This window comes from Pleurodeles waltl, chromosome 9 (genome assembly GCF_031143425.1).
Source record: "Pleurodeles waltl isolate 20211129_DDA chromosome 9, aPleWal1.hap1.20221129, whole genome shotgun sequence".
Taxonomy (NCBI): Eukaryota; Metazoa; Chordata; class Amphibia; order Caudata; family Salamandridae; genus Pleurodeles; species Pleurodeles waltl.
Window position 1 is genome coordinate 1193670206 of NC_090448.1, and position 18248 is coordinate 1193688453.

At 48.9% G+C, this 18248-nt stretch overlaps 1 protein-coding gene across 1 annotated transcript in view; it reads right to left on the reverse strand.

Annotated features, from left to right (window-relative positions):
* The window catches only part of FSIP1 (fibrous sheath interacting protein 1), a 577935-nt gene that overhangs the window by 453417 nt on the left and 106270 nt on the right, over nt 1-18248 (reverse strand). Inside the window, exon 3 of the mRNA XM_069209159.1 lies at nt 16178-16553. Coding sequence (XP_069065260.1) covers nt 16178-16553 — 376 coding nt within the window. The remainder of the gene's footprint in view (nt 1-16177; nt 16554-18248) is intronic.

The following is an 18248-nucleotide window of genomic DNA, read 5'->3' on the forward strand; positions in this document are numbered from 1 at the left end:
CAGTCTCCTCTTTGGCAGGATGGTTGATGAGGTTGGTGGGCACACAGTGCCAGATGGAGAGTCTTGGGCGGCTCTCGGTTCTGGCAGGAGCAGTGCTGGAAAGTCTCTAGGCACAGGGCCACTTGGAGGGGCCACTAGGGAAAGGAGCTGGTTTGCAGGTTTAAGGTAGTGCCTTTGGGTCTCTTTGGGCTGTTGAGATTGCAAGGGGTTAGGGACCTTTGGCACACAGCAGGGCGAGTTGGAGGTCTTGGGGGCTGTGCCCAATGGAACCCTTTGGAGCTGGAGGTCATGTCTTCTTCCGGGGGCCTTGCAAGATGACAAGTGCGCTCTGGTGGGAGGTCCGGGGTGTTCCTGAAATCCCTCAACAGGGGCTTCCTCCAGGTCCAGTTGCAGCTCTGGGTGAGCTGTTTTTACTGTTATACGATGTGCACTGACCAATACCTGGGGTATTGGCACAACTCAGCCACAGGAAGGCTCAGTGTCACCAAAGTTGGCACACTTGTAGGTCTCGTCCAGGCTGTCGGTGTGTCACCGGGTCTAGCTGTCACTTCCGGTTACAGACTTATCATCCAGTCGGTGAAGTGACCCTCACGGGTTTGCTGGTTCCTTGACGCTTTCTTGAGTGGTGCCGCCACTCAGGAGGGAGATCTCAGGATATTTGCAAAGCTTGGTGGTCCTCTGGGTTTTTTAAAGTCGATCCAGTGGTCAGCTCCTCCGCAGCGGCGAGTGTCGGGACTCTAGGGCAGCAAGCAGGGGTCTTGGAGCCTCTTCTGGTGCAGCAGGTCCTCTGTTCTCGAGCTGTCAGGTTCTTTGGTGCTGTCTTCTTTTCTTACAGATGAATCTGTTTCTTGGTCTAGGAGAGCCCACTAAATACTGAATTTAGTGGCCATTTTAGGGGAACCTGGTAGTGTCCAATGGGACACTTACCTTTGGGTGGCTACACCCACTACAGTGACCACTTCCTGTGGGAAGGGTCACTACCCTAAACCTCATTGGCTATTTTCTTACCATCCAACATAGAGGAAAGTGAAATGGAGGGTCCACTTCGCCTGCAAACCCCTAGGGGTGGTGCATGCTCAGTGAGACCACTCCTCCTACCCTTTGTGTGGTTTCCTGCCTTTGCTCCCGCCAAAAGTGGGAGTTGACAAAGGGGGAAGCCCTCTGCTGCTAGCAGCAGGCCTGGGGCTCGAGTTTCAGGGGCTGTAGCCCTTTGAAGCTCACCGCCAGGGTGTTGCACACATTACAACAAAAGCAGAGCCCAGACCAATTAGAATTTGTAGGAAAGTACCCTCTTTTTGGCATGGTTACCCCCACTTTTTGCCTGATTTCAGTGTGTTTTGACTTTGCTTACTGGGATCCTGCCATCCAGGACCCCAGTAACTGTGCTCTCTTCCTCTGGATTTGGTTGTACCTAACCATTTACACCCCACAATTGGCATACTGGTGCCCCTATATAAGTCCCTAGTATATGGTACCTAGGTACCCAGGGTATTGTGGCACCAGAGGTTCCCCAGTGGCTGCAGCATGATTTGTGCCACCCACGGGAGCCCATGCAAAGTCTGCCTGCAGGCCTGCCACTGCAGCCAGCATGAAAGGGTGCACACACCCTTTTCACTACAGGTCATTGCACCAAGTCACTATATGTCAACCCTGTGGCAGGCCCTTCTAGCCTAGAGGGTAGGATGCAAGCACCTGTGTGTGAAACAAAAACTCCAGCTCCATTCTCCTAGACTTCGTGAGTGCAGGGAAGCCATGTACAGGACATAGGTCACTACCTATGTCCAGCTACAAAATGGTAACTCTGAACCAGGGCATGTTTGGTATCAAACATGTTAGACTCATACCACAATACTGTTGTCAGTATTGGTTGTATGATTTCATGCACTCTGGGGCTTTTTAGAGGACCCCCAGCTTTGCTCCTACCAGTTTGCAGGGTCTTCCAGGGCAATCTGCACTGCTGCCATCCTACAGATGGGTTTCTGCCCTCCTGCTGTTTGAACACTTCAAGTCCAGGCAGGCAAAACAAAGGACCTCCTTTGGGAGAGGGAGGCAATAACCTCTCCCTTTGGAAATATGTGTTACATGGCTTGGGAGGGGTAGCCTCCCCAAACCACTGGTATGCTTTGAAGGACACAATTGGTGCCCTCCTTGCATAAACCAGTCTGCAGCAGTTCAGTGACTTCCAGTCCCTGCTCTGGCATGAAACTGGACAATGGAAAAGGGAGTTACCACTCCCCTGTCCATCACCAACCCAGGGGTGGTGCCAAGAGCTTCTCTAGGTGGCCACTTGGTTCTGCCAAGGTGGGCAGAGGCCTCTGGGAGAATCTGAGTGACCAGGTAAGGCAGGTGACGTTACAGCCCCACCTAATAGATGGTCACCTTGCTAGGTGACCAATTCCCCTTCCAGGGGTATTTAGGTTCTCCCTCTTGGGTGGGTCTTTAGATGCGACGTACAAGATTCCAGAAGGACTCCACTGCAACCTTTACTTCAACTTCTGGACAACTGGAATCGCATCTGGACTTCCACAATCTGCAGCTCCAGCAACAACTTTGCTCTGCAACATGTTCCTCCAGCTCATTCCAGCAACTGCAACATTTCCCAGGCTGTGCATCCTCTGAGGGCGGCAAGTCTTCAGTCTACACCAAGAAGCAATAAGGAATTTCCCTTGGAGTGAAGGAGTCACTCCCCTGCATCTGCAGGCACGAACTGCAATGATGATCAGTTGTGTGGGTCCACTCTCCTGCAACACTGCATTGATCCTGCAACACAGGAGGTGGTCCTGAGTTGCAGTTGTAGAGGGATCCCCTGGCTCCCTCTACCAGCTGTCCAACTTTGGAGGTGGTGAGTCTTTGCCTCTCCTTGCAGGACAGTACCTCTGTGCAATCAAACAAATTTCTTAAGCGCACTACTCACCCGGTAGGGTCTCAAGGCGCGGGGGTGGTTACTGCTCGAAAAGCCATGTTTTGAGGTGCTTTCTGAAGGTTTGGAGGTCCTGGGTCTTGCGTAGTGAGTTCCAGGTCTTGGCCGCAAGGTGGGAGAATGATCTGCCTCTGGAGGTGGTGCATTGGATGCCGGGGACTGTAGCGAGGTCGAGGTCAGCAGAGCGGAGCTGTCGAGTTGGTTTGTGGAAGTTGATTCGTTCATTGAGGTAGGCTGGTCTGGTGTTGTGGAGGGCTTTGTGAGCGTGGACAAAGATTTTGAAGATGATCCTTTTGTTGATGAGTGTAAGGAAATGCCTCCTTGGCATGGTTACCCCTAACTTTTTGCCTTTGCTGATGCTAAGTTGTGATTAGAAAGTGTTCTGGGACCCTGCTAACCAGGCTCCAGCACCAGTGTTCTTTCACTAAACTGTAACTTCGTCTCCACAATTGGCACAACCCTAGCACTCAGGTAAGTCACTTGTAACTGGTACCCCTGGTACCAAGGGCCCTGATGCCAGGGAAGGTCTCTAAGGGCTGCAGAATGTCTTATGCCACCCTGGGGACCTCTCACACACATGCACACTGCCTCACACCTTGTGTGTGCTGGTGGGGATAAACGGACTAAGTTGACATGGCACAAACCTCACACTGCCTGTGGCATAGGTAAGTCACCCCTCCAGCAGGCCTTACAGCCCTAAGGCAGGGTGCACTATACCACAGGTGAGGGCATATGTGCATGAGCACTATGCCCCTACAGTGTCTAAGCAAAACCGTAGACCTTGTAAGTGCAGGGTAGCCATAAGAGGATATGGTCTGGGAGTTTGTCAAACACGAACTCCACAGTTCCATAATGGCTACACTGAAATCTGGGAAGTTTGGTATCAAACTTCTCAGCACAATAAATGCACACTGATGCCAGTGTACATTTTATTGTGAAATACACCCCAGAGGGCATCTTAGAGATGCCCCCTGAATACCAATCCGACTTCTAGTGTAGGCTGACCAGTTTCTGCCAGCCTGCCACACACCAGACGTGTTGCTAGCCCCATTGGGAGAGTGCCTTTGTCACTCTGTGGCCAGAAACAAAGCCTGTACTGGGTGGAGGTGCTTCTCACCTCCCCCTGCAGGAACTGTAACACCTGGCGGTGAGCCTCAAAGGCTCACCCCTTTTGTTACAGTGCCCCAGGGCATCCCAGCTAATGGAGATGCCCGCCCCTCCAGCCACTGCCCCCACTTTTGGCGGCAAGGCTGGAGGAGATAATGAGAAAAACAAGGAGAAGTCCCCCACCAGCCAGGACAGTCCCTAAGGTGTCCTGAGCTGAGGTGACCCCTGCCTTTAGAAATCCTCCATCTTGAGTTTGGAGGATTCCCCCAAAAGATTAGGGATATGCCCCCCTCTCCAAAGGGAGGAGGCACAAAGAGGGTGTAGCCACCCTCAAGGACAGTAGCCATTGGCTACTGCCCTCCCAGACCTAAACACACCCCTAAATTCAATATTTAATTCAGAAATCAGATTCCTGCAACCTGAAGAAACAAGAAGGACTGCTGACCTACAAGCCTGCAGAGAAGGAGGAAGACGACAACTGCTTTGGCCCCAGCCCTACCGGCCTGTATCCAACTTCAAAAACCTGCTCCAGTGACGCATCCGACAGGGACCAGCGACCTCTGAAGCCTCAGAGGACTGCCCTGGACTAAAGGACCAAAAAACTCCAGTGAACAGAGGCCCTGTTCAAAACCAGCTACTTCTTTGCAACAAAGAAGCAACTTTCAAAGACTGCAGGTTTCCCGCCGGAAGCATGAGACTTAACACTCTGCACCCGACGCCCCCGGCTCGAGATCCAGAGAACAAACACCTCAGGGAGGACGCCCCGGCGACTGCAAGCCTGTGAGTAACCAGAGACGACCCCTTTAGCCCCCAAAGTGATGCCTGCAGAGATAATCCAGAGGCACCCCCTGACCGCGACTGCCTGTAACAAGGGACCCGACGTCTGGAACCAACACTGCACCCGCAGCCCTCAGGACCTGAAGGAACCGAACTTCGATGCAGGAGTGACCCCCAAGCGACCCTCTGACTAGCTCAGGTGGTGGCTGTCCCGAAAAGCCCCCCCCTGTGCCTGCCTGCACCGCTAGAGTGACCCCCGGGTCCCTCCATTGTTTCCTACCTAAAACCCAATGCCTGCTTTGCACACTGCACCCGGCCGCCCCTGTGCAGCTGATGGTGTGTTTTGTGTGCCTACTTGTGTCCCCCCCAGTGCTCTATAATACCCCCCTGGTCTGACCCCCGAGGACGCATGTACTTACCTGCTGGCAAACTGGAACTGAAGCACCCCTGTTCTCCATAGGCACCTATGCGTTTTGGGCACCTCTTTGACCTCTGCACCTGACCTGCCCTGAGCTGCTGGTGTGGTAACTTTGGGGTTGCCTTGAACCCCCAACGGTGGGCTACCTATGCCCCAACCTTGAGACCTAAAGTGTTTTACTTACCTTCAAACCTAACCTTTACTTACCACCCCCAGGAACTGTTGATTTTTACACTGTGTCCACTTTGAAAATAGCTTATTGCCATTTTTACAAAGACTGTCTATGATATTGCTTTTATTCAAAGTTCCTAAAGTATCTAAGTCAAGTACCTTATATTTAAAGTGTTTACTGTAAATCTTGAACCTGTGGTGCTTAAAATAAACTAAGAAAATATAAAAACCTATTGGCCTGGAGTAAGTCTTTGAGTGTGTGTTCCTCCTTTATTGCCTGTGTGTGTACAACAAATGCTTAACACTACCCTCTGATAAGCTTACTGCTCGACATCACTACCACAAAATAGAGCATTAGAATTATCTACTTTTGCCACTATCTTACCTCTAAGGGGAGCCCTTGGACTCTGTACACACTATTTCTGACTTTGAAATAGTATATACAGAGCCAACTTCCTACAATGGGCAGCCAGTGTAGGGATCTGAGGTGGGCGGAGATATGTTTGTGGCGGGGGAGGTTGCGGATGAGACGTGCAGCTGCGTTCTGGATTTGCTGGAGTTTTCAATGAAGCTTGGCTGTGGTCCCTGCTTAGAGGGCGTTGCCATAGTCCAGTCTGCTGCTTATGAGGGCGTGAGTGACCGTTCTTCTTGTTTCTAAAGGAATCTATTTGAAAGTCTTGCAAAGCATGCTGAGGGTGTTGAAGCAGGAGGATGATATGGCGTTGACTTGCTGAGTCATGGAGAGCGATGAGTCCAGTATGATGCCAAGATTGCATGCGTGGGAGGTGAGTGTTGGGGGTGGTCCAAGGGTGGTGGGCCACCAAGAGTCGTTCCATGCTGTCTTGTTGGGGCAGAAGATGATGATCTAGGTTTTTTCTGAGTTCAATTTGAGGTGGCTTGCTGTCATCCAGTTAGCGATGGCGAGGTGTCCGGCGTGTAGGTTATTCTTGGCGGTAGATGGGTTCCTCGTGAGTTTTTCCACACCGCTGACGGACTGCAACTCTTCTTCCGATGGAGGACATCGACTGCATCACTTCTGGAACTCTTCTTATGCTCTAGTGCTGCATAGCCGACTGGGTAGTTGCTCCTGCCCCAACCGGACACGCCAACTGGAACTGGACTTGGTCCTCTTCATTTGCAGATCCTCTTCTGTCTGGATCCATCTTCTGTTTATTGCAGTCTTGCACAGTACTTTCATAAAGTTGCTCTGTGGGTTTGGGAAAAATCAGGTATTTACCTTTTCTCTCCTGGTCGCTGGGGGGCACTCTGGTACTTACCTTTTGGAATTCCTAGTTCCTCCAGCTCTCCTCTATAAATTCCACCTACCTGGGTGGGGGTTTATCATTCGCATTCCATTTTCTTAGTATGTGGTTTGGGCTCCCCTGAGGGTCACTATTGCCTATTGTTATTGCACTGTTTTCTATAGCTTTCTATGCTCATTCCTGGCAACTAAGGTGTATATAATAGTGTGTTTAATCACCTGCTAGTGGAGTGTGGCCTATATACTACTCTAGAATTTACATCACTAAAATAAAGTATCTTTATTTTATTAAACTGTGTGATTCTTTCATATGTGTAAGTGCTGTGTGACTATGAGTGGTATTGCATGAGGTTTGCATGTCTCCTGGATAAGCCTTGGCTGCTCATCCACAGCTACCTCTAGAGAGCCTGGCTTCCTAGACACTGACTACACTGCACTAATAGGGAATACCTGATATAGGGTGATAACACCATAGGTGCTCACCACACACCAGGCCAACTTTCTACATTGGTGGTGCAGCAATGGAATAAGCACTTGCAATTGTCTTTCCACTCTGTCACTGAGTACTTTCCACAGGAAAGACCATTTACTAACTGTTAGGTACACTACATACTTGGTGTTAGGGATCTAGTCTCCTTAGTTTGGGTAAGGTAGGGTCTGCACAGCCTTGCTTCAAACTTCCTTGGGAGCCTAGAGTTAGAGTAGTTAGAGACTCCTACACCACTCTAGCTAGACATCCTGTCTTCAGTTGAGCTCACATCTCAGACACTGAACTCTCAGTAGGAGGGTTTAACTTTCCAGGAGTTAAGGGAGATGTGTGCTGATAGGAAACTGAAGGCTGCGAGAAATCCCAACAGAAGTCTACTTCTGGGCCTGCTCCTCCAGGGTGACCAGGACCATGCTGGTAGCCAGGAGGAGGAGGAAGAGGTAGAAGCTGACCCCCCAGAGTAGGATTAGACACTGGGGTGGGTCAGGAAGTACCCAGGGAGTGTCAGAGAAGTCACAGGAACACCCACAGTCCTACTAGGAGCACTACTGGTATTGGAAAGGGGAGGGAGGGATCCCACAAGTAGGTCCACCTTTGTCACTAGAGGGCTGGTTGAGAGGGTTTGCAAGAATAAGAACAGATCCTCCTCTGCCCATTCGCATATCTCGTCAGTCTCCGACCCACTGCTCAACTTCAGGAGAAGATTCCCTAGACAGGGAGCTCAGGCAACTGAGAATGGAGGAGGCCAAGCTGAGGCTACAGCAGCAACAGCTGGCCCTAGATAGGGAAGGCTTGGCAGTGGAGAGAGAAAGGCAGGGGTTGGGGTTAGTGCCCCATGGTCTGGCTGTAGAAGAAGAGTGTAGTTCGGCTTACCTTAGGTACCGTAGTAGGGTCTGGTCTTGTTAGAGAGACCACTGAGGCTGTCTTGGTCTCTGATGGGGGCATTGACCTTTCCACCCTTGCTGCCTGTCCCCTTAATATGGGTAAGTACAAGCAGCATCCCCTAATTAATGGTGTTGAGGTTGAGGCCTACAGGTGCAGGGGTCACTAAGGTGATTGAGAAACTGGTGTCTCCTGAGCAACACCTACTTGGTCACAGGTACCAAGTGACTGATGCTCACAATAACACCTAGTGCCACTCCATAGCAGTTATTGATTTCAGCTGGGGGGGTGGGAGCAGGGGGGTGGGGGCTGGGTGGCAGGGGGGGGGGGGTTACTAGTCCAAAACAAGTTGTGTTTTTTTCAGACCTACCTGTAGAATGGTTACTAGACTTAGTGACTTAGAGACCTCTGCAAGGCTGAGGTGGAGTTGGGGACCCATGCAGCAATGCTGGGCATCCCAGGGCACATATGTGCCCTAACAACGGCACAGGCCAAAAAGCAAAAAGAGCAAGGAACCTTGAAGCCTGGAACAATGGACCAAGAGATTCCTACACCCAAGAGCAGGAAGGTTAATAAAGTACCCCCTGCTCTAGCCTCTAGTGAGGATTCCACTCCTGAGGGAGAGGAATTCACTCCTTGGGTGGAACCTACATCAGAAGAGCTGCAAGCTGACACAGCTGAGCTCTTGGGTGCAGAGGGGCCCACCAGAGAACAGCTCAGTAAGGAACAACAAGTTTGTCCTACACTGGTTAAGGCAGCAAGCTGCAGCACAACAGGCAGCGGATGTCAGTGCCCCCCCCATAAGGTGTAGTGGGAAACAGTCTCTTACTCAGAGCCAAGGGATCCCCAACCTGGTGCCACCAGGAGAATGGTGATCCCTCTGAAGTTTAGAGAATTCCTGTTGACTTTGGCACATGACATTCGCCTGGCAGGTCACTTTGGGCAATGCAAAACCTGGGACACACTTTCACTGGCCTCACGTGAGAAAAGACACAAAGGAGTTTTGGCGCTCCTGTGTCACCTGTCAAGCCAGGGGGAAGACAGGGGGCACCCCAAATGCCCCCTTAATTCCACTCTCTGTGGTTGGGGTTCCCTTTGAGAGGGTTGGAGTGGATATTGTTGGCCCCCTGGACCCACCAATAGCCTCTGGTAGTATGTTTATGCTGGTGGTAGTGGACCATGCCACCAGGTACCCAAAGGCCATTCCTCTTACAACCACTACAGCTCCTGCAGTAGCCAAAGCCCTTCTTGGTATCTTCTCAATAGTTGGCTTTCCTAAAGAGTTGGTATCAGACATAGGTACCAACTTCATGTCTGCATACCTGAAAGCCATGTGGAAGGAATATGGTGTGACTTACAAGTTCACCACTCCTTACCACCCCTAAACAAATGGCTTAGTAGAGAGATTTAACAGAAGTCTCAAGTGCATGATCATGAGACTTCAGAAAAACTCAGAAGGAGATGGGAATTCCTAATGCTATGCCACCTCTTTGCCTATAGGGAGGTCCCTCAGAAAGGTGTGGAATACAGCCCATTTGAACTTCTGCTTGCGCACCCTGTTAGGGGTCCCCTTGCTCTTGTTAGAGAAGGCTGGGAACAACCCCTCAAGCCTCCCAAACAAGACATAGTGGATTAAGCTCCATTGTAGCCCCTCTTAATGACCTCACCTCAAAAAGGATGCTGAAGAAAGTTTTATGGACACCTAGCTGCCAAAAAGCTTTTGAGGATTTGAAACAGACCATGTGCTCGGCACCTATTTAAAGAAGCCCTGACTATTCCAAGCAGTTCATAGTCAGACAGATGCTTCTGAGGTAGGGATTGGGGCAGTACTGTCTCAACTTAATACAGAGGGCTAGGATCAACCTGTAGCTTTTATAAGCAGGAGGTTGACCCCCAGGAAAAAGCGTTGGTCAGCCATTGAAAGGAAGGCCTTTGCGGTGGTGTGGGCTGAGGCCATACTTGTTTGGCACTCACTTCCTTGTTCAAACCGACCAGAAGCCATGTCTATTGTTAAAACAGATGAAGGGTAAAAATCCCAAACTTTTGAGGAGGTCCATATCCTTACAGGGTGTGGATTATACAGTGGAACATAGACCTGGGAGTAACCACTCCAATGCAGATGGACTCTCCAGATATTTCCACTTAGACAATGAAGACTCATCTGGACAAGGTTAGCCTCATTGTCCTTCGTTTAGGAAGGGGGTTATGTAAGAAAGTACCCTCTTTTGACATGGTTACCCCCACTTTTTGCCTGATATCAGTGTGTTTTGACTGTGTTTACTGGGATCCTGATATCCAGGATCCCAGTAACTGTGCTCTATCCCCCTAAGGTAGGCCCTAGGTAGCCCCATGGGCAGGGTGCAGAGTATGTTTAAGGTAGGACATATACTAGTGTGTTTTACATGTCCTGACAGTGAAATACTGCCAAATTCGGTTTTCACTGCGTAAGGCCTATCTCTCTCATAGGTTAACATGGGGACTGCCTTTAAATATCCTTAAAGCGCACAATCCCTTTGAGAGCAAATAAAAATGTGGAGTTTAGGGTCTCTGAACTCACAATTTAAAAATACATCTTTTAGTGAAGTTGTCTTTTAAATTGTCTGTTTGAAAATGCCACTTTTAGAAAGTAGGCATTTTCTTGCTTGTGGATTGTCTGTCTGGGTCAGTTTGACAGTTGGGCTGTTTTGCACCTCTCTAGACAGTTACACAAAAGGGGGTGGGGGTGTAGCCTGCATATCCTGATGAGCCATCTGAGCTAGAGAGGATGGAGGAGTGGTCATTCACACCTGAAAGGACTGTACCTGCACTCACACAATGCAGCCTCCAACCCCCTTGTCTGTGTCTGGGGCCAGGCCTGGGCAAGGAAGGATCTTGCAAACACTTGAGACTTTGCTTTGAAGTTTGCCAACTTCAAAGGCAGAACTGGGTATAAGAAGAAGATCCAAAACCCCGGTCTTTTAGAATCCTTCTGGAATCAAGAGGAACCTCTGCAAGGAGAAGAGCTGAAGGAGGAGTACTGTCCCTTTGCTGTGCTGCTTTGCTGGACTGGCCTGCAGTTGCTGTTTCTGCCTGAAAAGAGTGCAAAGGGTGAACTTTGCTGTGTGTCCTGCTTGAGAAAATTCTCCAAGTGTTTGGAGTAGAGCTTGCCTCCTGTTGGAAGTCTCAGCGACACCAACGACTTCAGTTTCCTCGACCAGCAGCACTGGGAACTGTGTTTTGTGCTGTTCAGGAGGAGAAACTACCGCAAAGCCCGCAACAATGCCACTGCCTGCTCCGCGACCTGCCAACGCCACACGGAGCCGCATTGCCCCGCGACCCTGGTCTCACTGGCGCAGTCATCGTGTGACTTCACTGAGCCACTGCTCGCACTGCGACCTGTGGGCCCCACACTTCGGCATCGCCTGCTGACACCGCAGCCTGGGCATTCTCGCCGCCGCTGCTCCTGCTGACACCGGCACCACTGCCTGCACCGTGGTCTGTGGACACCACTCATGAGGTACATGAAGCACCGTCCCATTCCGCAGCGCAGCCCCGGTCCATCGACGCCAGCACCATCGACTCCTGTGTCGTCACCAGGCATCCTGCCTGTGGACACCGCTCGTGAGGGTCACAAAGCACCGTCCCGTCCCGCACCGCTGGCTTGGGCCTACCGACGACAGCGCTTCAGCAAGGACGCCGCCGCTGCCTGCACCGTGACCTGTGTACACCGCACGTCGCACCGCCCCACTTCACACCGCAGCCCTTGTCTCACAGATGCCGCTGGACGCATCACCGAGCCGCTGCCTGCACCGGGACCTGTGGGTACTACACGTCACATCATCCCGCTTCGCACCGCAGCCCTGACGCCATCCACCCTGGCGCACCTGACTTCATCAGCCTGGAGTTCGATCCGCAACGTGTGTGACCTCAAGGGCCCGACGACTCCTGCACCGACTCAGGAACTAACACTGCAACATCAGCGATGCCACACTCCAGAGCTCACTGCGAGGATCACGAAACCCTGCAAATCCTAGGTACCGACACCATAGCTGGTGGTTTTGTTGATCACGACGTCGTGATAGCCCCAGGTGGAGCTATCGACTTCAAGGAACTGTATTTCTGAGTAAATCTTGCAGAATTCATGTTTTTATTACTGTATGTTGAATTTTTTTATCGTATTTGGTCTTGTTTTATATTGATAAATACTGGCTATTCTTCTAAAACTGGTGTGGTGTCCGTTTGAGGTGTTTTCACCTGTTACTGTGCGTTATGTGCAAATGCTTTACACATTGCTTCTGAGATAAGCCGGACTGCTCGTGACAAAGTACGAAGGGGATGAGCAGAGGGTTATCTGAGCTGGCAATCTCGTTTATCCTGACTTGAGTGAGGGATCCCTACTTGGACAGGGTGCAAACCGACTGCCAACTAGAGACCCCTTATCTAACACATATAAATTCACATAGTTATGTTACTAGGTTCTGCTTTTATAGGTTGGTCGGGGTTGTCAGTGGGCACACTGTGCCAGCTGGAGAGGCTCGGGCGGCTCCCGGTTCTGGTGGGAATGGCATTGGAAAGTCTCTTGAAGCAGGTACAGGGCCACTCGGGAGACCACTTGGAAAAGGGTTGTTCTTCCAGGTTTAAAGGTGGTGCCTTGGGGTCCCCTTGTGGTGAAATAAATTATGAAGAAATATCCCCTACAAGTTGAAGAGCTGTCCCAGCCTAGTATTCTGTACCTTCTGATCTTTGACCACAGCTTCACACTACTCTAGCCTATGCATGAAGCCCTAAAACTGGCCCTTGACATGAGTGCAGTCCATGACCAGAAGCTGCACCAACCATATTTTTTTTTTAGTGACAGCAGACTACTGCCTCTGTCATATCTTCTAGCATGCAGAGCTACTGAGGCAGCATGCCTGGTTTTACTGATTATAGCTACAGGTTAACTCGGATCCTTGCAATAACATCCTAGAGCAGGTGTGCCTCTATATTTATGTGTAGTCTGCGTGATGCAAGCATACTGCGAATCTGGGTCCATCCGTCCCCTGCCCTTCCTCTACGTGTGCCAGAGCAGAAAATGCTGCTGCCTCGAGGCACATCCTTACTGTGTGCCAGAGAGAACTGTGTTCATTTCAACCCTGAGTGTGGACGCCCGAGGTACTGACTGGAAGTGCATGCATAACTGTTGTCACCCAGACCTGAGATTTAAAGGAAACTGCATCATCGCCTCGACCCCCTTGAGGTCTGTCTAGATGAGCCACCAAGTCACTATACAGGGAGTGCAGAATTATTAGGCAAATGAGTATTTTGACCACATCATCCTCTTTATGCATGTTGTCTTACTCCAAGCTGTATAGGCTCGAAAGCCTACTACCAATTAAGCATATTAGGTGATGTGCATCTCTGTAATGAGAAGGGGTGTGGTCTAATGACATCAACACCCTATATCAGGTGTGCATAATTATTAGGCAACTTAACAAAAAACAAATATATACCCATTTCAATTATTTATTATTACCAGTGAAACCAATATAACATCTCAACATTCACAAATATACATTTCTGACATTCAAAAACAAAACAAAAACAAATCAGTGACCAATATAGCCACCTTTCTTTGCAAGGACACTCAAAAGCCTGCCATCCATGGATTCTGTCAGTGTTTTGATCTGTTCACCATCAACATTGCGTGCAGCAGCAACCACAGCCTCCCAGACACTGTTCAGAGAGGTGTACTGTTTTCCCTCCTTGTAAATCTCACATTTGATGATGGACCACAGGTTCTCAATGGGGTTCAGATCAGGTGAACAAGGAGGCCATGTCATTAGATTTCCTTCTTTTATACCCTTTCTTGCCAGCCACGCTGTGGAGTACTTGGACGCGTGTGATGGAGCATTGTCCTGCATGAAAATCATGTTTTTCTTGAAGGATGCAGACTTCTTCCTGTACCACTGCTTGAAGAAGGTGTCTTCCAGGAACTGGCAGTAGGACTGGGAGTTGAGCTTGACTCCATCCTCAACCCGAAAAGGCCCCACAAGCTCATCTTTGATGATACCAGCCCAAACCAGTACTCCACCTCCACCTTGCTGGCGTCTGAGTCGGACTGGAGCTCTCTGCCCTTTACCAATCCAGCCACGGGCCCATCCATCTGGCCCATCAAGACTCACTCTCATTTCATCAGTCCATAAAACCTTAGAAAAATCAGTCTTGAGATATTTCTTGGCCCAGTCTTGACGTTTCAGCTTGTGTGTCTTGTTCAGTGGTGGTCGTCTTTCAGCCTTTCTTACCTTGGCCATGTCTCTGAGTATTGCACACCTTGTGCTTTTGGGCACTCCAGTGATGTTGCAGCTCTGAAATATGGCCAAACTGGTGGCAAGTGGCATCGTGGCAGCTGTACGCTTGACTTTTCTCAGTTCATGGGCAGTTATTTTGCGCCTTGGTTTTTCCACACGCTTCTTGCGACCCTGTTGACTATTTTGAATGAAACGCTTGATTGTTCGATGATCACGCTTCAGAAGCTTTGCAATTTTAAGAGTGCTGCATCCCTCTGCAAGATATCTCACTATTTTTTACTTTTCTGAGCCTGTCAAGTCCTTCTTTTGACCCATTTTGCCAAAGGAAAGGAAGTTGCCTAATAATTATGCACACCTGATATAGGGTGTTGATGTCATTAGACCACACCCCTTCTCATTACAGAGATGCACATCACCTAATATGCTTAATTGGTAGTAGGCTTTCGAGCCTATACAGCTTGGAGTAAGACAACATGCATAAAGAGGATGATGTGGTCAAAATACTCATTTGCCTAATAATTCTGCACTCCCTGTAATGCATGAATGGAAGAAGGATCCTGCCAAAACAGTGGGCTCTGGTGTCCCGTCAACTCAGTGTGTGCCAGGAAGAGGGCCAATGCACCAAAGACTGCCTGTGCTCGTGCTTGTAGCTGCCTACTGCCTTTGTCGCATTGCCCTGGATCTGCCCCAGGGATTAAGGTAGAGGTCCAGCTTCCCCAAGCACAGGTAGGACACGGATTGACGCATTGTTAGGCCCAGCCAACCAAGAGGACTTGCAATAGATTATAAACTGAAAATTGAGAGTACAACTTTGCCTCAAAGGGGGGGTGGGGGGTAGGGGGCATGGCACCTGTTCCTGAGACCTATTCTAGATTTGCCCAGCATTCAGATGTGGTGAAGGGTGAGCACTGGAGGTGCCCCTGCCGTGATACAGTGGCCCTGCATCAAAGACTTTGGCTACCTAAAGTGCATTAAAGCACCAGTCTTTTATAAAATTAAGCGGTGGGCTGGACAACCAGTTGTTACGCTGCTCAGTGTTTGCTGAGTGGAGAGCTTTTTGTGCCTTCAAGCTAACCGGAGAAGTCTGGGACTGCTTGTCATTGCTACATCTGAGAGTCAAGTGCTGAAGCGGCTGTATGTAGTCAAATTCACACAATCCTAGTGGGACGGAGTCGAGGACATCAAAGGCAAAAGGCCCCTAAAGCGGAGGTCCAGTGGCTGGAACAAGTCTGACACTTGACCCACCAAAATATCCATCTAGGACACAGAGTTCAGACACTGTTTAGGAAAGGTATGCACTGAACTCTAAGTAGCAAACTTACTATGGCCAGAAAAGGGGATATTTTTCATCAAGGCAGCAGTTGCCATCTTCCTCCTTGCGTAATTGACCCGGGCATTACCTTATAAGGACCTATTGTCTTTTTCATAACTGGCAACAGTGCAAGACTCTTTTCACCTGTCCGATTAGAAGCTAGAAGACCTACTCAAAGAGCCTCGTAATAGACAAAGAACTAGCTGCTCAACCATCTGAACCTCTAATCCTATGCAAATACAAACAAAAAGCCTTCTTAACATCATGTTTTGTCAAATTTTCAGAGGGAAAGCTGGATGTGGGAAAAAAGTTGGCATGGAAATAGACTCATTAATATGAAAATCATAAACAATGTGCTCCAAGGTAATGCCTTCCATTGCTGCACTATTCCCTGTTCTTATTTATTCTCAGAACATTGTTTTTAAGGGGTGTTTTCAACCACATGTACTGGGTTTTAATGGAAAATACTCGGTGTTCCAGGATCTAGCACACGCACAGATAATGTACCTTTTATGAATATCAGAATACACCATGGCATGAGTGAAAATGAACAAATATAGTGTATGATCCCACCTGAAGCTTTCTTGGAATTCAGCTCCGAATGTTGGTCAGGTGAGGCGGTGGTGTGGTCTACATAGTTCACTATGTTTTCTGATGATTGCAGAGGTGGTGTTCCTATTCTGCCATGTCCAGTCTCTTTGCCCTCTGCCGGATGCAGCGGTGGTGTCCCTCTCCTGCCATGGTCAGACTCTTTGCCCTCTGAAGTTTGCAGTGATGGTGTTCTTCTCCTGCTATGGTCAGTCACTTTGCCCTCTGCCGGCTGCAATGGAGATGTTCCTCCCCTGCTCCCACGGATACTGCTTTGGGAACTCATATCCATTTCATCACAGGAAGAATTGAATGAAGATTCAGCAGAACTCCAGATATTTTCTGAGAGGGAAGGTGAAACCTGGAAATGATGGAGTACATTTAAATTACTGTCACGACCACGGTATAGTGCACTGATCGGTGGCATGTGTTCAAAATAACTATAATTGCTCATTACTCCGACATTTGTGACTAAAATATAACACTATGTGCCTAAAAGCCAGGATTCACACAATTGGTGTAATGCCCAATCTTCAGTCATCTAGATGCAAGTAGCACCCATCAGTGGCAGCACAAGGAGGTCCACAAACCTGTTGTGCGTCAGAAAGTTATCACCTTGTACATACGCAACACTCTTTGTTGATCACACGTCAGGCCATTTTGACTACAATGATCGTTCTGCAAGGAGCTAAACACACTCCTGTGGGAAAATGGATAATAATAGCATGACATGACCATTACTGAAGAAAGTTTAATATGGGAAATCAGACTATGGGTTCTTCCTTATTGAAGTGAAAGCTAGTTAGGGAGAGCTACCAGGCAGAGAGATGAGAAAGACAAAACCTGTCTCTTCCAATATAGACACAAAAAACATTTAAGGCCTGTCCCTAAGAGCTTGCTTCAGAGATCAGGGGTCGCATTATTACATTTAGAAGGTTTGAACTTCCCAGCATTGCCTCCATTCCTGGCTGCTGCTTAGAGTAAGGCAAGACATTACAGCCCAAAAGACAAAGACCTGCAGTCTGATGGGTGCGCCATGTACCTGAGGAAATCAAGACCACTCTAAAGTCTATCCTGGGGAAGGGCCCCCAACTGTGCAATACTTTCTCACTAACACTGCACACAGTATTATCCTACTGGCAAATGCTTTTCTATTTACAACCTGGATTTTCATTGGAAAGGAGCTTTCTTAGTTTTACAAAGCCTACGTCCTCTAGTAATATCAGTAGTAAAACGTGTTCTTAAGAGAGCATCCGTGGTTCACTATCCTTGATGCAAACAGGAGACCCCAACCATCACTCTTTTTCTTAAAGTGTACAACATGTATGGATGTCATGTACTCAGTCTATGGCACAAAGAGTGAAGAGCCCAGTCACAGCCTTGAGGTCCCATAACACTTCAAATCCACCAATTAGAAACTAGTAAGAGAAGTTATGAGTATCAGAAGCAGATGCCTTCAGAATCTTCCTTATGCTACAGCAAAATACTGTAAAAATATATTTGGTAGAAAAACCTAAAAACAAACAAAAAAAAATCATCCACACACAAGGCTTCCCTGGCCCCCATTAGCCCCACTTCAAATCTTCACCAAATGTCTGCCTTCTCACCAATGGCCCCTTAATCTCTGGTCATGCAGCCCGCAAGCAGAATCAAAGCCTCCACCCATGTTCTTCTCCTGAAACATAACAAGGTTACTAAACAGCTCCCTTCAAGCAGGTATAGTTCAAGACCCCTTCTAACACTCCATTGTCACCTCCTTAAGAAAATCATCATTAGACTCAAATGAACTGTCTAATTACTGCCCAACAACCAACCTCCCATGTGATTTCAAATAATGAGGTGATAAGAACACCGTAACTTCCGACAACAGTGACTTGGGCTTCAGGACTTATGGGGTCAAAGAAAGCACCTCAAACGAGAGGAACTGCTGGTCGCACTTGATGAGGAGAAACCACCAATTCCACTGTTCTACTCGACTTCATCTTACAATGCTATAGATCAAGAGATACTCTTGCCAGAGGTACAGGAGTGGAACAGGTACCACAAAAGGTGCAAG